General features: G+C 35.7%; 1 protein-coding gene across 1 annotated transcript in view; it reads right to left on the bottom strand.

The window, feature by feature from the left end:
* Positions 1-26,468, bottom strand: part of LOC121379232 (SKI family transcriptional corepressor 1-like) — a 57,030-nt gene extending 30,562 nt beyond the window's left edge. Inside the window, exons 1-2 of the mRNA XM_041507749.1 lie at positions 26,359-26,468; positions 25,495-25,724 (exon numbers count right to left, since the gene is read on the bottom strand). Coding sequence (XP_041363683.1) covers positions 25,495-25,724; positions 26,359-26,468 — 340 coding nt within the window. The remainder of the gene's footprint in view (positions 1-25,494; positions 25,725-26,358) is intronic.
* Positions 26,469-27,400: the final 932 nt, after the last annotated feature.

Below are 27,400 nucleotides of genomic sequence, written 5' to 3'. Positions count from 1 at the left end.
CCTAACGCTCGACTGCGTACACACTATTAACTACTGACTACGTGCATGGGTGGGTGCTTCAACACCTGGGGGTACAGGTAGAGGTAGAGAGGAAGAGGAAGAGGAAGAGATTGAGAGAGAGAGAGAGAGAGAGAGAGAGAGAGAGAGAGAGAGAGAGAGAGAGAGAGAGAGAGAGAGAGAGAATGTGTGTGTATGTGTGACTGACAGAGAAAGGGGGAGGAAGGGAGGGAGAAGAGGGGAGAGGGAGCGAGAAGAGGGGAGAGGGAGCGAGACAGAATGTGTGTGAGAGACAGGAACAGAGAGAGTGAGAGTGAGAGAGAAGGAAGGGAAGAGAAACATACACAGTGAGAGAGAGAGGAAGGGAGTGTGACAGACACAGAGAGAGAGAGAGAGAGAGAGAGAGAGAGAGAGAGAGAGAGAGAGAGAGAGAGAGAGAGAGAGAGAGAGAGAGAGAGAGAGAGATACAGAGACGCAGAGACACAGAGAGAGACGGAGACAGAGAGGGAGACACACACACACACACAGAGAGAGAGAGAGAGAGAGAGAGAGAGAGAGAGAGAGAGAGAGAGAGAGAGAGAGAGAGAGAGAAAGAGAGAGATACAGAGACAGAGATGCCACATGAGCTACAACACTGTATATTACAACACTGTACGGTATTTCTATATTAAACGTAGCTTCTTGTTCTTGTGTTTTAGCGTTTGTCATCACCATCATCATCATCATCATCATTATCATCATCATCATCATCATCATCATCATTACATATGACACGTATTCCAGCCACACACACCCCAAAAACCCAAACAAACAACAACAACAACAACAACAAAAAATCCACCCCCAAAACAATCAACTATCCACCTTAAAATTAAAACCCACTTCTAGAAAAGTAAACAAATACAGTCAAGTGTACTTGGTTTTTTTAAATTGCATTTTTGTCATTTGGAATCTAATACCGATTTTTAAAACTCGTATGACTAAATCCAACAGAAACCCCCCCAGATTTATGGTTTATGAGCGTCACGTGTGTGTGACCCATTGGCAGTGACTGATCGCCATTTCCTGTTTTAACTAATGGTATTCGCTAAATGCTAGAGTTCAATAATTGATGAGATGTTGTGAATATTAGGATACGTAATACCAATCGAGAGGCGATACGAGGCGATCCCCCAGGTCACAGAGTGCGTTCGGTTTTTTAGAGTTTAGATTTTATTATAGTCGGCGCTTGTAAAGTCTACCGTGCACCGACTCGGCTTTGTTAACACCTGAAAATATTTTGAACTTAAACATTATTTATTAATCCCTAGGAAAGCCTAAACTGTCACTTTCTCTAGAACAATAGATACAATTCACTGCTGACTGTTTAAACGTTTAAAAAATACAATCTTTTGGTTACAAACACAAAATCAACACACCTGCACAAAGGATCAAAATTTAAATACATTCGTATTTCTGTTTTTGTTTAACGACACCACTAGAGCACATTCTGACATATAGTCTTAGAGGGAAAAACCTACATTTTCTCATCAGTAACAAGGAATCTTTTTTATGAACCATCCGACAGACAGGATAGCACATACCGTGGTCATTGATATACCAGTTATAATGGACTGGCTGGAATGAGAAATAGCTCATTGGGTCCACCGACGGGGATCGTACCTAAACTGACCGCCCGTCAGGCGAGCGCTTTAATACTAAGCTAGGTCCCGCCTTTGGCAAACAAAAAAAAAGACCCAAAAAAAAAAAAAAAAAAAAAGGAAAAGAAAAGACAAAAAAGACATACTATTAGTTGCCTTGAAGGACGACAGAAATGTTTTATTGTACTAAAATATTAAAGGCGATGTATTTGTTCGAACAGACGGTTTAACTAATAGATCTATTTACAGTATACAGTTACAATGCACCGAGCAGACCAAAATAACTATTTTCATATTCTGTATGCGAGAAACATCAAACCAAGAACAAGATATTTTACCGTCAAAGGAGATTTGGCTTTGACACACGAATATTTCAATTAGTGATGCGACAAAAAAAAGCTACCGTTTGGTTGACAGTTGATTATAACGAGGCATTATAGTAAAATATCACATCAAGTGACAACAGCTGAACAGTAATTATCTTGTTCACTTAAATAAAATAAAAACATCTTCAAAGGATTTATATAATTGTTATCAGAACTAAACAAAATGACCTTCAAAGGATTTATATAATTGTTATCAGAACCAAACAAAATGACCTTCAAAGGATTTATATAATTGTTATCAGAACTAAACAAAATGACCTTCAAACGATTTATATAATTGTTATCAGAACTAAACAAAATGACCTTCAAAGGATTTATATAATTGTTATCAGAACTTGAAAATATAATCTTCAAAGGAATTATATAAATGTTATCAGAACATAATCCCTTACATTACCAAATTTCTCCAAAGAAATACAATTATTTTCTGTTGTTTCTTGTTTTGGTATTATTTTAAATACTGGTACATGTTTGTAGCGCAACAATTATTAGAATGTAAATATTGTATCGAGTGCTGCTATTAATACAAAATTATTACTGTATGTAAGAAAATTTCGTTTAACATATATATGGGGAAAATGTGAGCTACAATTATACATAAATATTAATTCACTTTCAGTCTGTATTAAATACTTTTCAAATAACTTGTGGTATTTGTCTGTTTGTTTGGGCGATAGGGGATTGCAGTCGCATTTTATCTTTTATTGAAGAATCGAACACTCACGAGAATGCACTCTAACGTGTATATGTATGATTTCTTGTAAGTATAAATTTATTTATTTATTTATATTTGTTTGTTTGTTTGTTTATTTATTTGTTAATTTATTTATTATTATTTTATTTTTAAAATTATTTTTAATTCTTGTTTGAATTTTGTTTACTTTATTTGAGATTTAACCGTTGTAGTTCTAAAATATTAAATTTTAAAAAACTTATTTATTTTATTGAAAACTCTGGAGTACATTGATTAATTAATCATCGTCCATTGGATGTCAAACAGTTGGCAATTCTGACGCGTAGTCATCAGAGGAAACCCGCTACATTTTTCCTAATGCAGCAAGGGATCTTTATTCTTTGTTTCTCCTTCACCTTCCTCTCTTCTACCCCCTCCCCCCCCCCCCCCCCACTATCGGTGTTATCTTTATTGTAATATTGTTCTAGCCATCTTGATGTATAACATGTGTATTTGTTAAATGTAGGGAGAGGCCTTAATATATAGACACTTGCCTGTTGGCCAATCTCAAATTTGATCTGCAAATAAATATTGTTTAAACGAAGGGATCTTTATATGCACTTTCCTACAAATTGCCACAGTAACAACAGTGTATTTTTTGCAGTATAAAAATACATTACATTGTTGCCTTAATACCAATATTTATACAGTATAAAAATGCACTGTATTGGTTGCTGTAATGTGACCAGTTTATACACTGAAAAACAAAAGAAACGCAACTATTTTAATGTACACGTATATATATTTTTCTTAATAAAATTAATTCGATAAATATACTGTTAAAATGGACCTATAATATTCACAAAACATTGAAAATTCATTTATTTTCATTTGTTCATTTGTTCATTCATTTATTCGTTCGTTCATTGGTCCGTCCGTCCATCCATCCGTCCGTCTATCCATCCGTCCGTCTATCCATCCATCCATCCAATCATCCATCCATCCATCCATCCATCCATCCATCCATCCTTCCTTCCATCCATCCATCCATCCATTCATTCATTCAACCAGTCATCTATCCTACTATAGACAAGGCACTAGATAGACATTCATGGAATCAACCAGTCATCTATCCTCCTATAGACAGGGCACTAGATAGAGATTCATGGAATCAACCAGTCATCTATCCTCCTATAGACAGGGCACTAGATAGAGATTCATGGAATCAACCAGTCATCTATCCTCCTATAGACAAGGCACTAGATAGAGATTCATGGAATCAACCACTATTTTGTCAAGTGCCCATTTGACTCTGCATTGTGCAGAGATACGGCCCGGATCATGTATTACGGTTTTGTCGTTCAGATCCAATTTATCAATTTATCACTCATCAAATTAGCCAATCATCCATCCAATCAATCATTCATTCATACACTCACTCATTCATTCATTCTCCATTCTTTTAATCATTAATTAATTCATTCATCATTTGATTTGTCCATCCATATATTCATTCATTAAATTATTCGTCCATCCATCCATCCATCCACCCATTCATAAATCCATTAATTCATTCCTTCATCCATCCATCCATCCATCCATTCATTCATTTATTTATTTATTTATTTATTTATTCATTCATTCATTCATTCATTCATTCATTCATCCATCCATCCATCCATCCATCCATCCATCCATTCATTCATTCATTCATTCATCTATTCGTCTATTCATTCATGCAATCTGTCATTCTCTTTACACTGTAAAAGTACCCTGCACCGATCGCCACAGAGTTACAGTGTATATATTTACAGTATAAAATTACACTGTACCGGTTAAACTCTCCCAGTGAATTGATGGATTCATTCCAACCGGTTAGCCAGCCGTACGCTTTAAGCATCAGCAAATCAGTTGATTCGGTTACATGCCAGTTAAATGAGATTGCCAAGTTCAAGTTCAGTAGCGGATCCAGAAAATCCATTTAGGGGTGGGGGCCCCAAAGACATGTGGCCGAAAGCCACAAACGTTCCCGAAGCGATTCCTCGGATTCTTCAACGTAAAAACTTAAAACTTAAAATAAAAAAATAAAATGTCGCAAAATTTAGGGGTGGGGTGGGGGCAGGCCCCTGGGGCCCCTTTAGATCCGCCACTGAAGTTTATTTTTTGCTTTAAGTTTTACAACTCATCAGCATACATACTAAATCTAAGTACAGTTTAATGGTGGGGAGTGATTTTCATTTAAACTGACAACATGAGATTCGCAGCGGGACGAGGTGGGATGGGTGGGAGTTCTTGTTGTTTATTCTGTGTGGGTGTGTGTGTGTGTCTTAGGAGTCAAACATGTCAAAAGTTGAGTTTATATTTTGATTATGAAAATGTGCAAACTCCATCGCTTAATATTTTGGTCTCACAAACAACACTAATTTCATCTTTTTTTCTCTCTTTTTTTTGTGTGTGTTATTTTATTTATTTAAATACCTTGATTGTCCAAGAGCAATAATAAAAAAACAACTTTAAAATATTAGTTGTAGACATTACATTAGAAAACATGTACAATTAATTAAATTAAAATTGGGTTAAAGTAGTATACATAATAGTGGTTAGAGTATTATTAGAGAAACAAAAGAGAGAAAGATAACGTAATTAAAGTCTGTTTTGTTTTAACTACACCACTAGAGCACATTGATTTATCAATCATCGGCTGTTGGATGTCAAACATTTGGTAATTTTTACATATAGTCTTAGAGAGGAAACCAGCTACATGTTTCCATCAGCAGCAAGAGATTTTTGTATGCACCATCCCACAGACAGGATAACACATACCATGTGTTCACTGACGGGGATCGATCCTAGACCGACCGCGCATCAAGCGAGCGCTTTAACACTGGGCCCATTGACCGTGATATGTGCTATCCTGTCTGTGGGATGGTGCATATAAAAGACCCCTTGCTACTAATGGATAAATTTAGCGGGTTTCCTCTCTATGACTGTGTCAAAATTACCATATGTTTCACATCCAATAGCCGATGATTAATAAATAAATGTGTTCTAGTGGTGTCGTTAAACAAAACGTCGGTGGGCCTGTTGGGCTATTTCTCGCTCCAGCCAGTGCACCACGACGGGTATATCAAAGGCCGTGGTATATGCTACACTGGCTGTGGGATGGTGCATATAAAAGATCCCTTGCTGGAGTAGCCCATGAAGTGGCGCCAGCGGGTTTCCTCTCTCAATATCTGTGTGGTCCTAAACCATATGTTCGACGCTATATAATCGTAAATAAAATGTGTTGAGTGCGTCATTAAATAAAACATGTCCTTCCTTCCTTAAAAAAAACTAACTCCACAAGCAGTTCTAAAGTATAGCATTCTTTAAGACGAATATTAATTCTAGTCGAGCATCATATACTAACCAACAAAACAAACTCCACAAGCAGTTCTAAAGTATAGCATTCTTTAAGACGAATATTAATTCTAGTCGAGCATCATATACTAACCAACAAAACAAACTCCACAAGCAGTTCTAAAGTATAGCATTCTTTAAGACGAATATTAATTCTAGTCGAGCATCATATACTAACCAACAAAACTAACTCCACAAGCAGTTCTAAAGTATAGCATTCTTTAAGACGAATATTAATTCTAGTCGAGCATCATATACTAACCAACAAAACAAACTCCACAAGCAGTTCTAAAGTATAGCATTCTTTAAGACGAATATTAATTCTAGTCGAGCATCAATACTAACCAACAAAAGAAACGCAACAATTAATGCAATTCTCTTTAATTTATTAAAATTATTTACACGTTGTTTGAATCCAGTTAGTTTTTGTGTCTTATTAAAATGATCAATGTCTGATGAACATTTTAGATCCATTTTGACGGTCTATTTACCAATTAATTGTATCATGAGAAATATATATTAAAATAATCGCGTTTCTTTTTCTTCTTTTTTATGATATATACGAGGTCGTCGATCTCAATTGCTATAATGGTTTGAGTTTTTTGTTAAAAATGTTAAGGTCCGTTTTATTTTCCTAGGGCACATTAATATATTAATCATCGGCTATTGGATGTCAAACAATTGATAATTCTGACTTATAGTCTTAGAGGAAACCCGCTATTTGTTCCATTAGCAGCAAAGGATCTTTTATATGCACTTTCCCACAAACAGGACAGCACACACCATTTGGTAATTCTGACATATAGTCTTTGAGGAAACCCGCTATTTGTTCCATTAGCAGAAAGGATCTTTTATATGCACTTTCCCACAAACAGGACAGCACGCACCATTTGGTAATTCTGACATATAGTCTTTGAGGAGACCCGCTACATTTTCCCATTAGCATCAAAGGATCTTTCATATGCACTTTCCAACAATCAGGGCAGCACATACCATTTCGTTGGATATACCAGTCGTGAGGCACTTGTTGGAACGGGTAAAACACAATCAGAGAATGAGTCCACCGATGGGATTTGATCCTGTGACTAAAACACCTCAGATGAGCGTCCTACCGATTGAGCTCTATCACGAAAAGTTCGATGTGATGTTTGTTTGTTTTTTGGTGGGTTTTTTTTTTTGGGGGGGGGGGGGGGTGATATTTAGCTCAGTCGATTGAGTGCTCACTTGAAGTACTTGCGTCGAACGATCGAACCAACGCGTTGGACCCATTCAACTTATTTAGGTTTTTCTCTTTCCAACCAGTGCACCACAACTGGTCAAAGGCCGTGGTATGTGCTTTCTTGTCTGTGGGAAAGTGCATATAAAAGATCCCTTGTTGCTAATGAATAAATGTAGCGGGTTTCCTCTAGTGACTACGTGTCAAAATTACCAAAATTGTTTGACTTCCAGTAGCCGATGATTAATTAATCAATGTGCTCTAGTGGTGTCGTTAAACAAAACAAACTTTAACTTTTTATATGTTTGCGAGTACCGGGCTCTCGGTTTGCGAACTGACATTGAATTAATTTTACCGTCACACCCAACAGCCGATGTGTATTTTCGTGCTGGGGTGTCGTTAAAACTTCATTCATTCACTGAATTAGTTTGGTTAGGAACAAAAACATAACAGCACAACAGCCGTTAGTATTAAAATAGGTTTGTAGACGTTTCCTCCAAATTATGTCACAGCATGTCTTTGATGTGAAAAAGAGTAATCAAACAATGAAACACAACAAAAGAAAGAAAAGCAGATTTTTTTTTTACAACCCAACAATGCTTTTATTTCAACACTACAAAACCCACATGCACATTGTTAAAACCTCTATGGCTCGTGTGTGTTTCTATTATTTAAAAAATCTCCATGGTCGGTGCTTTTATCTGTAATTATTATTTTTCTAAAATATGTCAGTATGGTAAAACAATGCCTTGGAGTTTGGTAGAAAGAACCGACAACGCGACAACATTTGGAAACATATGGTCGACAGCCATCGCGCGTTGTGGGATAAAATGTCTTTCTTTTCACCCGTCATGCCTCAACACGAATTAGTGTGATTAAACCTTTATTCCTAGCCTGACTTCAACCATGCCATTCTTGGTATAACATTTATCGCTATATTATTGAAGTTTTTTTTTAAAAGATTAAAAATATTAGTGTGTATTTTTTAAAATCAGGCTGTTAATGCTTTTCTTTAATTACCCTTCTCACGAACACACGAGCGATTGACATATGGCGCTAGTTGTTTGATGCAGATTTCAAACAGGGCAGTTAGTTTTCTGGTTATGTGAAAAAGCACGGCAAACCTTCGCGGTACATTGACCCCGCAGAATACAAATTAGATGGGTTGTCGCTTTTCATGACACCCCATTGTTCAGCTGTTGAGTCCGGGCGACAATAAACGAGTGTTTGGTTTTCACGTTTTCTGTGCTACTTTACAATGATAACACCTAATTTATTTTTTTCTGGTAATTGCAAGGGTCAGTGAATTATTTAAAAAAGAAGTCGGGTATGTTATAATATTATTATTGGAACAAGAAAGCGAAAAACAATATTGCTAATTTTTTAATGTTGCTGTTGATTATAAAACGATATACGGACTCTCTGGGCTAAAACATATATATGCTTTTTTATCCTTTCAGAGTGGCGGTGTGTGTGTGTGTGTGTGTGTGTGTGTGTGTGTGTGTGTGTGTGTGTGTGTCTGTGTCTGTGTGTGTGTGTGTCTGTGTGTGTCTGTGTGTGTGTGTGTGTGTCTCTGTGTGTGTGTGTGTGTGTGTGTGTGTGTGTCTGTGTGTGCGTGTGTGTGTGTGTCCTTTTTGAGAGGAAGAGCGTAGAAAATTGTGGCAGCAACAACGGTTTTCCTATCTCGCTATCTAGACGATGTTTAAAAATAATCATGATATATAAAACCAAATTTAAAATAGGCTGAGGTATCGGTAAACAAATATTCCTTTCCTTTCTTCTTCTTCGCTTCATTCTCTTCTTCTTCTTCTTCTTCGTCTTCTTCTCCTCCCCCTCTTCTTATTTTCAGCACGAAAAGTTCTTTGCAAACATTTCATACATTTGAACTTACTATGACCTGGATTACTTTTACTTTTACTTATTTGTAATTACAGCATGGCTTTGTTTCATCTTTAAATTTATTTTTTAAATTTTATATCAGTGAAGATATTTCTAATTTAACGCCCAGTTTGCAAACACACCACGAACGCCATGCTATAGAGTCAAATACTCGCCCTCTGCATACACCGCTACGCCATCATTTTGCTCTGTATTCCTTACAACAATACACTTTTCTCTAGTCCTAATCTGTGCATGATCGACTGTTTGATGATTTATAAAATCATATCCCAGTCTTTCGTCTCATTTTAACTATGATATATCGTACTTACAGCCGCTTAATTATTTACCGACTGAAACGGGCAGATGGCAGAATACTAAAAGAAAAGCTAGAACATCTATATCATTTCTGTTTTATCGCATCAAGTGATGAATGCCATTTGTTTTATATATTTCAGTGTCCTCATTTTCTAAAGAAAGAAGTACATATTTAAAGATTAGACTGAACATCTTTAAATTAAAACAGCTATTTAACTCAAAAAATATTAAATATAAAAAAGTATGTGTATGTATCAAGTTGATTAATGAAGTAAAAACAGTTATCTGCAGTAAATTACTTATTTATATGTTTGATTATATTATATGTATTTTATAAGGAAATTAGGTGCATTTATGACATTTATTAATTGTGTGTCGTAACTTGCTTTATTTATTTGAATATTTGATTATATTATACATATATACATACAGTATACTTGCTGCCGAAATGTTTTAACCACCTCAAATATAACACCGACATCGATGGTATTCTGAGTAAATAAAGTTCTGTTCTGTTCTGTTCCTGTTGAGCATGTGGCAGTCCACATGACAGAACTTCCATAGCCATGTCTAAACACCCATTGACTCTGCTTTGTGCAAAGATACGATTCTTGATTATGGCGATGATTCTGTCGGTAGTAAACTTCATCGCCACATCCAGACTACTGGTTTGACAACCGTTAAAACACTTAGTGCAGAAGAAGAAGAAGTAGAAGTAGAAGAAGAAGACGAAGAAAGAGAAGAAAAAAGGATAAGAAGAAGAAAAGAAGAATGAATGAATGAATGAATGAATGAATGAATAAATGTTTAACCACACCCTAGTACAAATTTTTTTTATCGGCTATAAGATGTCAATCTAAGGTAAAAGCAAAAATGAAGTGATAAGAAGAAGAAGGAAAAAGAAGAAAGAAGGAGAAGGAGAAGAACAACAAAAACAAGAAGACCAAAAAAAAAAAAAAAGAAAAAAAAAAAAGAAGTATAAATACATGCTGTAACAATTGTACACGCTGTCGTGTGATGTTGTAAGTATAGGATGTCTCTATGGGTTTGAGAAATTGCAAATCTCGGTATACTAAATAAAAATATGTCTCAAGGTTTTCACTATCAATAGAAAACTCTGTTTTCTAAATTCTTACGATGTTCTTATGGTATTAGTTTCCCCAGAAGCAGTTTTTTTTAAAGCCATCAAATATTTCGACATTGTTGTTTCCCCATCTGTCCCCTGTGTGCTAGTTTAAGTGTTTCTCTATCTGCCTTTATGTCTGTCTGTCTGTCTGTCTGTCTATCTGCCTGCCTGTCGACACTCACTTTCTCCTTCCCTCCATCCAGTATTCAAAGAATCCTAAATAATTCCTTCTACATCATGCGTCTATGTCTTTTTAAAATGTTGAAAAACTTGGATTACCATTAAGACAGTTTGTTATTAATTTATAAACACTCAATATACTATGTCATAAAAATATTTATTTATTGTGTATCTCTAAAACAGGTACATGAAACTGATTGATCCCAGATAGGAAAATAAATTAATTTTAAGCTATAAGTAATTTTTAAAATGAATGTTCCTCAATTTAAATGGATTGCTGACGGAATTAAAATACTTTTAACATATTATGTCTTTTCTCAGTAATTTTGAAATAATTAAAATACGGTACATTTTTATAATATAAATTTATTTTTAATTCCACGATTTTTAATTAACATATTTAGTATTTACACATTCCATGTGATAAAAGTTTAGTTTTGACATATATAAAATAAATTATTGTTTATTTCAATTAATCAAGTAATTAATATTTGCGCTGATGAAATTAAAACATAATATTATTTACATAAAACCGACTATACAATTAAATACACATACATAATAATGTTCGTTGAAATTTAATATCTTTCGATTAAAATAAATGGTGTTTATACAATGCTGTCATTATATGCTGTATATCTATTATATCAAAACGTGCTAAGAATTCCATCGATTGACATTGTTCATACCATTAAATTATATGCTGTATATCTATTATATCAAAACGTGCTAAGAATTCCATCGATTGACATTGTTCATACCATTAAATTTGTTATTATTCTTATTTGCACTTTCAAAAAAAAAATCTGCAGTGAAAAATAAGGATTTTTGATTGTGTATATAGAAACAAATTAATGATCATTTTTACTTAATAAAGAAATTTAGTTTTTCTTAATTGAATCAATAAATGACATCCTATAACCATGAAAATCTATATCGTTATTATATGCCAAATGGATTATATTTTAAATATTGATTTCAATTAAAACACTGACACATAAATAACATAATTTTGGGTAGTATTAAATTTTATTCCAAAAAGTCACGAATTATATTTTAAAATAAACTTCGCCTTTGGTTTTATTCCACTTCCCTCTGTATATATATTTTTTATTTATTTATCTCTATTTCTCCCTCCTTTTGTCTGTCACGCTCCCTCTTTCTTCTCTCTCCCTCCTTTCCTCCATCCCCCTCTATCTTTTTCTGCTTGTCTGTCTGTCTGTCTGTCTGTCTGTCTGCCTGCCTGTCGGTCCCCACCCCACTTAGGACGAAAATGTATGGTTTTTGTCCTACTTTATATATAGAAAACAATATGTCTTATGCCCCTCCCCTAAAGACTGGGTGCCCCACTAGAGATTGTGACCCCCATTTCAGATAAACGTTCTACGTGCCTGATGGCCCAGCATATTCGTTCTTTAACTAGAACCAGTAGTCTTTTATTTTCTAGACAAAATACACTTCTTTACTTCTTGAATGGTTATTTTTTACTGAACATTTCAATAGTGTCTTTTTAAGTTCTTCAACCATGAACATAAGACCCGCTGTCGACGTTCTTGGAGAGACTAGAAAGTCCTATTCAGAATAATCCACAAAGTTGCAGATTTATTTGTTACATGCTTTCAATCCTTTGATACTACCGGTTGGTGGCCTTGAGTGAAACAAAGATTTGTTCTCTTCTGTTGTGTTTTGTCGCAGGACTATGAAGAAGGTAACTCTTAAAATGCTGAGGAAAAGATGGCTATCGAAGAAGTAAAAAGGACTATGAAGTGTCAAAAAACGTAGCCATTGTTTTCATTACTTACAATAGATTTTTAGATATTTTCTTAGTGGTATAGCATTTCTACATTACATTTTGTGTTATGACCATGTTAAATATAACCTATAATATTAAAGTGAATTTTTGTTTTTAACCATAATTAGTAAATACTAAAAACTGGTTTAATGGAACAATGAACAGGTTCTGTGTTGCATTCTCTTTCCGCTATTCAACTTTAAAACAGTGGGACTTTTTTATGAATCACACAGAATATTATAAACATGTATACCAGATGACATTTGCAAACACACACACGCACACACACACACACACACACACACACACACACACACACACACACACACACACACACACGAACAAAAACCAACAACCAACACACAGTTAATAATTAAATTAGTTTCTTCTCTAACTGTCACTAGTTTATGTATTTGCAATATAACAATATAATAGTTGTATGTTTATTAAAATATAAAAATTACATTTAACTTTGGGATAATGGGAAGCAAATAACAAACAGGGTAAATGCCAATATAGTATTTTCAAATAGCTAAATAAATTTCAACAGTGTAATATCGTATGCTAGTAAAAACGTTTATTCATTCCACCTATTTTTTTAATATTCTATTTGTATATTATTTTGTCATGATGTTCGTACGTAAATATAAAAAGGAATAAAACATATTTTCATTCAATGACACAACATCTAAATGAATTTCAAAAACATTAATATATACATCTTTCGTAATGAAAAATAAATGTAATACTAGTAATAAGTAAAAGTATGTAAATTCTAATGCTACAATAAAACTATATTTTACATCAGATCGATAATGCAATTTAACTTGCAAAGAAAAGTCTTTAAAACGTACACAGTAATTACATGCATTATACTTAAATATTATATACTTAAAATTAACATTATAATACATTTTTATATTAAATATTACACTTTTATAATAAATATTACACTTTCTTAAATCAAATATTACAATATTATTATAATTATACTGAAAATAATTTCATTTCAGTGTTTAAGGTCGTTAAGGTTTAATGAACGAAAAACAAAATTAAATTCTGTCACATTTTTCCAGTAATCAAATTTATACTCACCACTGTCTGTTTTCGTCGGGCGGTCTTCACTAATCATTGTGAACGGTCGTGTGGGTCTTAATTACAATTTACAACATTAATCACACATGCCATATTAATTAACTGTCCCTTTGGTGAAATACAACGTCACAATCCCAAAACAACTGTAGTCTTTGGCGTCAAAAAACTGTCCTCAGTATATTTTACACGCACATTAAAAAAAAAGAAATACTATTTAAAGACAAAGTTTTTCTCAACTTCCTTCTAATCTGCTAGTTACGCGGGTGATGAATATATGAACACCAGAACGACTACTCTTATAAATGTCGTGTTCATAATTAATAAGGCACTGGCGAACACACAAACATATGGCAAACGCCCGTATTGTGCTATTTTATGTCGTCCCTAGAAGTCTTTCATTGAACATTTCAATCGGACGAGAGAATAGTATGATTACAAAAGATTTCCGGACTCGGCGACAAGGGGCGTGATTAATCCTGATCGATCGTAATTACTTCTTCCTCATTGGCTATAATGGGATATGACGTGCTGTCCGTTACATGTAAATGAGACAGTGCTTCTCGCAGACTGCGACTCGTAGTCCTTAATTCCAGAGGCTCTAACTTCCAATGGGCGTACAATTTTCTCTAATCAATTGTTTATCGAGCCGAAGAAGCCGGGTTGTGATTATAGGTTTCTTGTCGCTTCACCTTAAATGAACTGTAGCAATTACCTCACTGACTTGTTCCACCAAAAACACCCGAGCCTCGCCGCCGATGCCACGAAAAATAATGGCTGCCCGTCCCTTTCAGGAAGGAGCTCCTGCTAATTGGGAGGAAATTAAAGAAAGCAATACAAGTTAATGTTAGCAATAGACGAAAGGGAAACAATATAACCTTTTGTATAGGGAGTGAGACGCTCGTTTTTCGGTGGCAAGCGTCACGGAATCAAGTCCGTGATGCGAAGTCGTTACAGCTTCTGGAATTGGGTTCGATGTATCGCCTTTTTTTCGCTTCAGTTTCAGAACGTAGCACAATTAACCAGTCTCCGTGACGTAGTGCTTAAAGCAACAGACCCTAAGTTTTAAACGCCTTGGCGTAGTTTTCAGTATTGGGCGCGTTTTTTATATCCCGCAATCACTGTATACATTGGCAAGATATGATGACTAGATAAATCTCTATAATTAAAGTACCGTTACATTCATTACAATATAAAATCATCCCATTGGTCCAGCCGTAACAACAGGAGTTTGTTCATTTTTCGATGAATGTAAAAATTATATCGTCTGGGAACGTCATACCTGATGACGTCATTTTATATTGGTAATTTGTCTTACTGAGTGTTATTGTTTTAACAAAAAAATTATTCAAAATAAAATATGAACTTTTAATGTTATTATTAGTAAGTGTGTTTCAAATTTAATTATAAGTATTGTCTGTTATTTCTTTTACGTTCATCTGGGTATAAACCAAAATATCATTCGCAAACTTATGTGAGAACGGCTTCGCCGATTCACACAGTTTGCGGATGATTTTTTTTGGTTAATACCCCGATGGACGCAAAAGAAAAAACCGACAATCCTTAAATAATTTCGGTCACTGACCAAAACTATAGGTCACGTGACATAAGCCCGACTCGAGTATTTCAGACTAAATTTTGAATAAACATACTCTTTAAATCATTAGTTTAAGTACAGTAAACACAAATAACGTTTAGTTTTGCGATAACAATACACAACTTGTATATTTATTTATGAATTAGAGTTTAGAAAAGCTTTTTGTATGACGTCAGACGGCAAAAGCCTTGCTAGGTTCACGATACCCTATTTGCGTACACAATTTTTTTAAAAATAATGATTTTTCGAATATTCCTGTAAGATTGCAGGATAAAAGAGATAACTGGTTACTGTCTTAAGATATCGGCTTTATCCTGCTCAGGTCGAATGGCAGGATAAAGCTGGCAGCTTAAGACAGTAACCAGTGATTCCCTATATAACTGGCATCAGATATTGCTTAGATTTTATTGTTTAGATTATCCATTCCCGTACATTCGAAGTGTTTCTGGTCATCCTGGTGTTTCTAAAACCACAAAATGCATTTTTTCATATTTTTTAAAACGCACTTAAAAGAAGTGACAGTTATGGAGTCGAGACGTTTATTTCACTCTGTAGATTAACCAAAGAGTCCTTTTTTCACAGGCTGAAACTAGGGTCTGCTTCTTTAATACTCCGGCAGTTAGGTATCACACCACTATTGTTTTATTAGAACCAAGCTCACCAACATTAGCCTAAGTAACAATTACTAGTATTCCCTCACCGCCAACAAGTTCAACTTTCTATCTAGGAGGAAGAAAATAGTCCCCATGGCGTCATTCAACTAAGAAAAAAAAGAAAGAAAAAAGTCGCCATCCAGAGTTTGAACATTTGGAGCAATTATTATTATATGTCTTGTACGCACATGTGGACTGAGATACTTTAATAGAACATAAGCATCACTAAAGCGAGAATACAAGAATGTTGTACAAGAGTATCTTTCAAATTGTCGTCACACTTTAACAAATCCCACAACAGTGATATTGAGCCTTGTTGATCAGACTGTTTTTAGACTTAAAAAATATGTAATACATATGTTTCTGTTTGATAATGTTTTCGCTAAAATGACATCGCAGTATGCATTATTACAGCTGTAATCTGGAAATCACTGAACTCATCTACGCCAAATCGCAGTACTGTAACCGTCAGTGAGACCATTTGGGCTATTTCTTGCTCCAGCCAGTGCACCACGACTGATACATCAAAGTCCGTGATATGCGCTATCCTGTCTATGGAATGGTGCATATAAAAGATCCCTTGCTACTAATGAACAAAATGTAGCGGGTTTCCTCTCTAAGACTATATGTCAAAATTACCAAATGTTTGACATCCAATAACCGATGATTAATAAATCAATGTGCTCTAGTGGTATCGTTAAACAAAACAAACTTCTTTTTGTTATCATTACCAGATTTGTTTCGGTAATACAGGAATGGTCCTGCTACATGCCTTATACCTGTGCCATCTTCCGGTTTCAAAAGGTTTAATTTAGTTTATAAATGACTTGGAAACTTGTAGTTTACCATTTGTGTTACTTGATGATTGACGGTATTCTACAGAAATTAGTTTCCAGTATAACTCTCACATGACCTAGATTAACATTTAGTCTGTTGATTTATATTTTAGATACGGTATATTTCACTAAATATTTACTTATCTCAGCACCCCAAAACATACCCCTTCAACCATTTGCTTCTTTTCTTCCTTTTCCCCCCAAAGAAATCACTGTACAGTATATCGAGAAATCACTGTACAGTATATCGAGAAATCACTGTACGGTATATCGAGAAATCACTGTACAGTATATCGAGAAATCATATTTCTTTCTAATTGTCTCGGAAATCACTGTACAGTATATCGAGAAATCACATTTCTTTCTAATTGTCTCGGAAATCACTATTCAATGTATCGGGAAATCCCATTTCCTGCAGTACTGCATTTTACAGTCGTGACGTGTGAATATTACCATACGTTTGATACTCGATAGCCGATGGTTAATTAATCAATATGCTCTACTGGTATAGTTTAACACACAAACAAACATAATCATTATATATTGTCAGACATTTATAACAATTGGATTCCAAATACAACAGGGGTAAGTTCAGTCAACCGCTTGTTACTGACGTTCGCAGGAATGATTTTTACGTTACACACAAAACCGAATTATCACTTCAGGAATCATTACAAACTAGTTTGCAAACGTTAGCGAAAAACGGCTGGCTGAACTTGTGGCAGGTGAATGCTTAAGCGAGGTGGATGCATTAATTGGTTTGACCAATAACAGCCATCCAACCATATTTGACCGTATCTGTTGCTGCGGTTCTTTTTCTTTTTCTGCAGAACTTGACATGTTCAAAACGCCGTTATTTATTGGATACAAACCTTTCAAATAAATAAACTAAATGACCTTGTTTAAGTGTCGAAATTCCGTGACGCTTGTCAGGGTGAATAAAACAAACAACGACATCCATCGCTATAATTTTACTTTGCGAAGCAAGCGAAACGCGAACTGTGCCCGCCGACATGAATGAAGTGACGTGGTGATATTCGGGTACTAATTTCCCACCCGAAGTGTCGTTTATTCAGTGGGCGAAACTCGAACATAATTAAAGCGACATTGACGGTGTAACTACCTCGCCATCTTGAAAGGAAATCGTTGACCGGTGAAACTGTCGTCGTTGGTTTGTAAACACGAGCAGTGGCGCGTGCCTAGCGCGAGGTTCCCACGTGACGTAGCATTTGACGTGCACGCGCCGACAATCTGCCTCGTTTAGTGAACGTACGCCAGTTTCAAGGAAGGCAGTGTTTAGTGAATCTGATTTTAAAAATAAAAAATAAAAAGTTTTTTTTTTTCACGATTCATAAATAAATAAATAAAATAAAATAAAATAAAATAAAATAAAATAAAATAAATAAATACAATTAATATTAATATAAATTGAATTACATAAAAATAATAATAATAATAAAAAACAAAACAAACAAACAAATACATAATAATAATAATAAAATTAAATAAGTACATATAACAAATTGCCGTAATAAATAAATGTTTTAATAAATAAATAAGTAAATGTTTTATACAGTGTAAAATAAATAAATAAATAATTGCATGTAACTAACCAACTAAATAAGTAGTAGTATAGATAGATAGATAAAAATAAATAAATAAATAAATAAGTAAATAAATGATTGATACAATGCATAATAAATAATAACATGTGACTACATGGTATACAGAGTAAATATATGCAAGTATAATATACTTTTACTTTTACTACTACTACTACTACTACTACTACTACTACTACTACTACTACTACTACTACTACTACTACTACTACTACTACTACTACTACTACTACTACTACTACAACAACAACAACAACAACAACTATTACTACTACTACTACTACTACTGCTGCTGCAATTACTACTGCTGCTGCTACTACTACTACTGCTGTACTACTACTACTACTGTGCACTACTATGCAATACTATTACTACTACTACTAATACTACTACTACTATTACTACTACTACTACTATTACTACTACAACTACTACTACTACTACTACTGTGCACTACTATGCAATACTATTATGACTACTACTACTACTACTACTACTACTACTACTACTACTACTACTATTACTGCTACTACTATATTAAATTATCACATACTTAATTTATTTTATAAAATTATGAGATAACAAATAAAATAATATTTTGTTTAAATGTATCACATTATTGTGTGTGTGTGTGTGTGCGTTCAGGTGCGTGCATGTGCGTGTTTGTTAAAATCACTACTGCTATTCATGGAACTGAATTCGATATTTAAGCCGGAAATCCTGTTTTATTAATTGACATACATGTATATGTGGCACATGCAATTTAATTTTTTTTTTTTAATATAAAATACACATCAGACTTTACTGCAAAATATTTAGATGACAAGGACTGACGAAAGACATTTGTAAACTGTTCTAATTGAAATAAAATAAATACCCCCGCCCCTATGAACCCCCCACCGAAGGAAATCCTCACCAAAAAACCCAAAACAAATAAACAAACAAAAACATAAACAAAAACCCACAAAAATGGAAAAAATTAGAAGAAAAGAAATAACACAATAAACTAATTTCATATTCACTTAATGTTCTCATTCTGTAGGAAATCCATTGTTACACGTGCCGTATGCGGCCTGACATTAAATAGACAATATTATTATAATATATTTACAAATTACATACAAAACAATATATAATCATAAAAATTATGATGGACCGATCATGCTGTCATGTACTATAATTTGTAAATAGTAAAACACGAAATAAAAACAATTCTTTTTCAGATTATCTTAATCAGAACGAACGAATGAATGAATGAATGAATGAATGATTGATTGATTGATTGAATGAATTTATTAACGTTTAACAACATTCCAGCACAATTTTAACAACTATACACTAAACAGGTACTGAAAAAGTAAAGTTTGTTTTGTTTAACGGCACCATTAGAGCAAATTAAACATAAATTATTCATCAAATAATTATTAATATCAAACAGAGCGGGATTTAGCTCAGTCGGTTGAGTGCTCGCTTGAGGTGCTTGCGTCGCAGGATCGAACCACCTCGGTGGATCCATTCAGTTGATTGGCTTTTTTCTCGTTCCAACTAGTGCACTGCCGTGGTGTGTGCTTTCCTATCAGTGGGAAAGTGCATATAAAAGATCCTTTGCTTCATTAGGAAAAATTTAGCGGGTTTCCCCTAATGATTACGAGTCAGAATTACCAAATGTTTGACATCCAATAGCCGATATTTAATTAATCAATGTGCTCCAGTGGTGTCGTTAAACAAAACGAACTTTAACTTTAATATCAAGCATTTGATAATTCTGACATAATAGTCTTCGGATGAACCTCGCTAAACTTAGCTATTAGCAGCAAAGAATATTCCACATGCACTTTCCCACAGACAGGACAGCACGCACCACGACATTTGATGTGCCAGTCGTGGCCTACAGGTACACATTAATCTTAGCCGTAGATTCTCTCTTGGACGGTACCGATTTTGAGACACAAAGCTATTACCAGCTGACCTAAAACAGGATGACAAAATCGTATTCCGTGATCAAAATAGTATCTCTGCACAGGGAAAAGTGGAAAGGATGCTTTAGGCAAAGTAGTGATTGCTTCCATGATCCACTATCAGGGGCTCGTCCTTATGAGGACCGCCACTCCCCTAGGAGATCCGTATCAGGATGACATGACAGCTGTGAAAACAACAGCGTTATTATAAATGTTACATAAATTTACGTTGATGGATTTCATGTGGTTTAGGTTTTTTTTAAGTAAATAAGCGAACAAGAGAATTCCGTCGTTTATTGCATTAAATCACTTTTTGATCGTAAAACGATAAAACAAAATAAGCAATTCTCCCTTGATTTTCTCATCTTTCAAGCTTTACTCCGCGTTAGTTTTAACAGCTTTTATTTCCACACAATAGCGCCATCTAAATTGTAAACAACTGCCACTCCAAGATGGGATAATCCAAAAATCGTCTATCGTTCAACTTTAAGGCTGAGTCTCCTTTCATCTGCCGCGGTTTCATCAATCAAACATACTTTGCCGTGAAAGTTAAGGGAAAAATCCTCCGCGGCATTATGTTGCATTGTTTTCTCAATATTTCACGATCCGATTAATATATAAGAATAACTTTGTCTTTGAATACAACAAGACCAAATCGTCTTACTGTAATCAAATCAATTTTCGACAATTTGCCTTCAGCGAAGAAAGGACAAATCGGATTTTCTTTTTCTTATTCCGACCACCACCGATGCTGCGTTCGTGTCAACGGTCCGGTTCGTAGATTACAGGTGCCAACATCTGCCAGTTTTGAGAGTTCTTGGCGAGTTGAGCACGAGGTTTAGATCAGCTAGTGGATACCCGGCTGACATGCAAGAGGTTGTGAGATCAAATCTCATGCAACACTTTTGTTTTTGTTTATTTATTTATTTAATTTTATTTTCACAATATTCTTTTATGTAACACACACACACGCACACGCACGCACGCACGCACGCGCACACACACACACACACACACACACACACACACACTATTTTGTGCTTTATTTACTGTATATATTTATGTTTTATGCATTTATATTTATTGAGCTTTGTTAAAATTGATTTAAAATTTGTTTATAGTTTATTTCATCTCATCTTGTCTGTCTACATTTATTTAATTATTAGGGCCCTATTTCACGGAGGCATATAACATTAAACTGCAAGCTCTAAATAGTTACACAGAGTCAGGGACGAGATCTATATATCAAAGGTCTAGGCATATGCTGTCCTGCCTTGTAAAAGACATTGCTGCTAATGTTAAAATATAGCATGTTTAATTTCCTCTAAGTCTACGTTTCAGAATTAGTGAAATGTTAGCCTATGTTGTCTGGTGATGTTAAACAAAACAACTCATTTTAGACAAAGATATAGTCGAACATGATATGGTGGTTTTTCCCACAGCGTTTTAATGTTTTTAACACATACATTACATTTTTTATATTAACAAAAAATATGAATGAAACATGAGAAATTTATTTTGCTTTGTTTTTACTTTGTATACATATATACGTGTAGGCCAACATATACTTTACTAATTTATTTAGCGGTTCTGAGGATTAGTGATAAAGCGACAATATCATTTGTTTCTACACATAACACCAACGATGCCAACTATTTATTACAAAAGGAACATGACAACTTGAACGATTTGCAACAAAGGGATATCATGGCGAAAATATAACCCAATTTACAATTATATATATACAAGTAAACGATAACCTTCAAACTTAAAATATCTTTGACAAATGCCGCATTTTGCGAAATGTTTAGAATTAGAATAAGACAGTCCAAGAGTTACAAGATGTAGGACATGGGCGTACATAGGATTTTGAAAAGGGGGGTTCCAAAATAGATTGCAGAGATATTGGGCATATATTTCTATGTTGAGTAAATATAATAATGTCAGGGATTTTGAAAAGGGGGTTCCAAAATAGATTGCAGAGATATTGGGCATATATTTCTATGTTCAGTAAATATAATAATGTCAGATATCAATGTCAGATATGTTAAATTATAAAAAAAGCGATTTCAGGGGGGGGGGGGGGGGGGGTGTCGGTCGAACCCATCGAACCCCCCCTATGTACGCCCATGTAGGACCTCAGATGTGGTACTTGTGAACATGTGTAATACTAGAATGGTCAACGGTAGAAAGGTGAACATATACACCTGGAAATTAACTAATCACCACCTGAACTGTATTGCAGCCAAAAAGGCGCCTTATAAAAGTTGTCTATGCCCTCTAGGTTTAAACTAGGTTTATTGAGAGGTTTTACATATTATGTAGCTACTACATGTTTACCGAGTTGGCGTGAATAAATGACTTTTGAGAAGCACATCAGTGTGATTTTACCTCCATAGTCAATTACGATAAACATTTCCATGTATATTTACGGATTCTTTTGCCCTTAGTTGGTTAGTGGTTAGTGAGAGAGAAGAGGGTGTAGTGGCCTTAAAATTCGCCCAAGGTGGGAGCCGGTACCTGGCTTCGAACCCTGTACCTATCAGCCGTATGTCCGATGTCTTAACCACGACACGACTGAGGCAGGTGTATATAAAGACATTTTTCCATCAAAAGTAATAACACGACTTCCTCTTGAACAAATATCATTTGTCAGATCTGTTAGATCCAGGATTATTTGACAGCGTTGTTGATGTGGCTATTCATACAAAGACGATCAAATAGCGTGTGCCATTTTATGTTGTCTAATAAATGCAACATAGAGCTTCAACAGTTGATTTCACGGGTCTGGTGGTGGTTCCGGTAACTAAACCCCACCCTTTCCACTTGAAGCCGTGTTGCATATTTGCTTCTATCGGTCTTTTAGGGTTAAAATGTTCAAAATATGATGGACAGTCAGTTCATCTTCGAAAGAGTGTATGGAATGGAATGGAAACTCGTTTAACGTGCCCATATCCACGAAGGTTCAGGCACGCCCACCACGGATCCGACCTCTGACTTCGCCAGTGGAGGATTCCGTGGCAGGAGGGGGGGGGGGGGGGGAGGGGGAGGAAAGAGTGTAACAGATACAGAACACACCTGAACGTTTTATACTCAATCTTGTGCTGCTCATCATTCTGATATAATTATTTCCAATATACAAAGTGTTTGCCAATCAATAACACAATGTTAATTTACCTCTGGACTCTAAGGAACTGCGTTTCATTAATCGGTTTATTCGTCTATAGAATATGCGAGTTAAAACCAGGTAATGTCATTTACATATCGCTCACATGTTAGTTACCTTATTTATTTGTAATAATTCGCTTTGTGTTACTCTGTTTTTGTTTCTTTCCGTCTCCATGGTTGTGTAGCCACATATAATGAATATGAATGTATAAATAATGTAATAACCATGAGTTATTTATGTCTTGTGATGACACACACTAATGAAACAATTTGTTTTGTTTAACGACGCTACTCACACTAGAGCACATTGATTTATTAATCATCGACTATTGGATGTCAAATATTTTGTAATTCTGACTCGTAGTCATCAGAGGAAACCCGCTACATTTCCTTTCTTCTACTCTGTTGTCTGCATCCTATTTATCAGAATTCTTACATATTTGTCTGAAATGTAACGGTCGGTGTTTACAATCTTGTTGCGACTAAATTGTTAATGAAACTTTTGACTCCTAGTCTTTGAGGAAATCCACTACATTTTTGTATTAGTAGCAAGGGATCTTTTATATGCACCACCCAACAGACAGGATGGCAAATATCACGGCATTTGATATACCAGTCGTGGTGCACTGGTTGGGACAGAAGAAAACCCAATCAAAGAATGGGTCCACTGATGTGGTTCGATCCTGCGATGCCTTCACTTGAGGCGAGCGCTCTACCGACTGAGCTAGATTCCGCCCCCAGACTAATGTAGAAATATTATACAGCCAAAGCAAATTAATTAAAAACATTGCAAAAAGATAAGTTTTTAATTGTTAACCATTATTTTCAATGTCAAGTAATACTTAAATGGGTCAGACAAAGCCCACCGCAAACACTGAGATAAGATAACTAATATGTAGCACGGGTGGCCACAAGAGACAATCATGTACTTAAGTCACGGCTGCAGAACAAGGACTGGGATGTGGAGGTGTGGGGAAAAATAAACTAGAAATCAAAGGAGAGACAGAAAAGGTAGAAGCGAGATAAAAAAAAATATCCGATATCATCAATGTTTTGACATTGATTCACGAGTGCATGTCATCACGGTTATATTTATTTCAATGAGCTCTGTCCTGTGCTAGTTTTGATTTAGTCAATTGGTTTTGGGAGTGGCAGTCCTCTTTTGAGCGGTGCAGGGAGGATGTATTGTTCAGTAAATGATCTCACATTTGGCTATCCTATAGACGAGATACTATTTGGAATCAATCACTGTTTTACCAAATATCCATTTGACTCTGAACCTGTCTGGAGATGGCATGCTGAAGATCAAGCTAATGTCGTACAAATATTAACGTAGCTACCAGATGTCAGGAGTACGAGGGCTCAGTAGATTCACTTGCCGATTATTCACCGGCCAAAATGCATAACTTTAGAGAACGAAAAATGCTATTCTTTTCTTTACTAATCCTTGAAATTCTGTTGCCCTTAACAACCTTTTGTGACAACTTTGTATAAATGGTTTTAATATTGAATTGTAAACACATTATCTGTTATATTTGCATAATTTGTAAAAATAACTCTTGACACTGTGTTTTAATATGTCGATGACAATTATCCATTCACTTCAAATGCTCCGAATCAGGTCACTGGCTATCCAGAGGTCGCGTCCGGGATGGATGGATATGAACCATATACTGACGTAGACACGTAAATACGGGTTTGGAGTTTAGAGATCCATTCACTCACATGATTAATTTTGTTTGATACCCACTTGCCTATGTATTTTTCATACCGGAGTGTGGTTAAGCACTTACTATCTTTTCTGTCTGTCTGTCTGTCAATCTGTCTGTCTGTCTGTCCGTCCGTCCGTCCATCCATCCATCCATCCATCAACCTACCCATTCATCCATCCAACCGTCTGTCTGTCTGTCTCTGTATATCCGTCTGTGAGATGAACAATAGTTCTGTATCTTTGATTACCTACATCCCTGAAATCGTGCCACTGTTGGAGCACCTCGATTGTCCCCCCGCACCACGCTCAGAGACGGAGAGATAGAGATTCGAGACTGGAAACACTTCGCGGAAACAATGACTGCGTTTAAAAGTGGAAACATCTGAATAAAGTCAACGAAACATACTCTCAGATCTGTTTGCCAATCAGCAGTAATGGCGGCATAATCGGGCACCGCCGAGACCAGAAGATGGAAAACGTGTCTAGAAATTGGTTACAGTTTTTACAGCTCAAATATCTTTTCACGGACGCGCGTGGCTTAGCATGGTTTTCATAGGAAGCCATTCCCCATGTGTGCACTTCTTTGTACTACATTATACGGCGCTCTGGCTCGGTGCATTAAATGGCGAGGGTTTAATCGTGATGAATACGAAGCACATAATTTGGTATCTATCTCGAAACGTGTCTCGGGTCTTGCACCATCACGGAGAGACCTCGTGTCCGATCCCTCCGAGTGTTGCCGATCAAACGTGTCGGCCAATAAGATTGATGCGTCCGCAACAAATTGATTTCATGTTCACGGATAATGGCAATTACACACAACATTTGGAAACTTTAATATTAGTCTAATTGATATATTGATATTCGACCTTCTGTAATTTTTGCCCAAGCGGCCGTCGGAGGCTTAACGACAAGCGCATCTTTTGTGCGCGGGGCATGAAGCTGATTATGTTCATTTCAACTGCGGGCACGCCGCCATTGTGGATCCGTTCGTTTCATTACCAGTGTTTACTGGCGCTATTTCCCCCGAGTTCCCTTCGCCAAACACGACCTATTAGGGTCGGAATAGCTGGCTTTCTAAATCACTCCTTCACATTTTATTTCTGTGAACAAAACGGATAATAGATGACAATTTGATTCCGGAGTGGAGTCTGGTGCCAGTAATTGATCGCGAGGCGAGCGTCATCCGACTCGGATTTGTTCCACCGGTCACCCACCACCGCCATTACGCTATCGCGTCTCGCTCAATTCTGGGCACGCTGCGTTAAAACTGGCGGGAAATCCTCTTGTGACTTGTGCTTTATATTAATAACAAACTGCGATTTGCAGGACATAATTGCCACTGTATCCACCTTCTCTGTAGTTAAGAGGAGATCCTTTTGTGCGAGTAATTCTCCAGAATTTAGATAGCCACTTGTTAAGTCGTTATTTCCGCGGCATTGTCAGAGCATAAGAAAGCAATTAAATGAAGCATAAAAATAAATATGTAACATGATTACGTTAACAACATCTCGAGACATTTTCTTAATTAATAATCATACCTCAATCGTGATTTTAATGATACTGTGATGTCTTGTCAGAACAGTTAACATCATCGCTGTTCTGACTGAGATTCAAGGGCACATGCCATCGCAACAGTCCAATGAGCTCTGTCTTGTACAGGTTTACATTTGTCAAACCTGACTTGAGAAGTGGAAGTCGTCCTAAAGAAAAGAAGGGAGAGTTATCGTTCTTGAGAATTGCAGTCGTGCTAAACAAAAGGGAGGATGTATCGTCCTGTGGGACTGGCAGTCCTCCTAAAAAGGAAGGTGTATCGTCCACACAAGTGGCAGTCCTCCTAAAGGAAGGAGTGTGTATATTCCTTGGGAGTTGCAGTTTTAAAGAAAAGAAGTGTGTATAATCCTTGTTAGTGGCAGTCCTCTTGAAGAAAAGAAATGGTTATCATCCCAGAGAGTGGCAGTCCTAAATGAAACAAGAGAAGGTATATCGTCTTGCTAGTGGCAGTCCTAAATAAAAGAAGAGAAGGTGCATCTTCTTACTAGTGGCAATCCTCCTAAATAAAACAAGAGAAGGTATATCGTCTTGCTAGTGGCAGTCCTAAATAAAAGAAGAGAAGGTGCATCTTCTTACTAGTGGCAATCCTCCTAAATAAAACAAG

Source organism: Gigantopelta aegis, chromosome 2, assembly GCF_016097555.1.
Source record: "Gigantopelta aegis isolate Gae_Host chromosome 2, Gae_host_genome, whole genome shotgun sequence".
Lineage (NCBI taxonomy): Eukaryota > Metazoa > Mollusca > Gastropoda > Neomphalida > Peltospiridae > Gigantopelta > Gigantopelta aegis.
The sequence above is the reverse complement of the archived record's forward strand: the minus strand, read 5'-3'. Positions and strand labels throughout refer to the sequence as shown.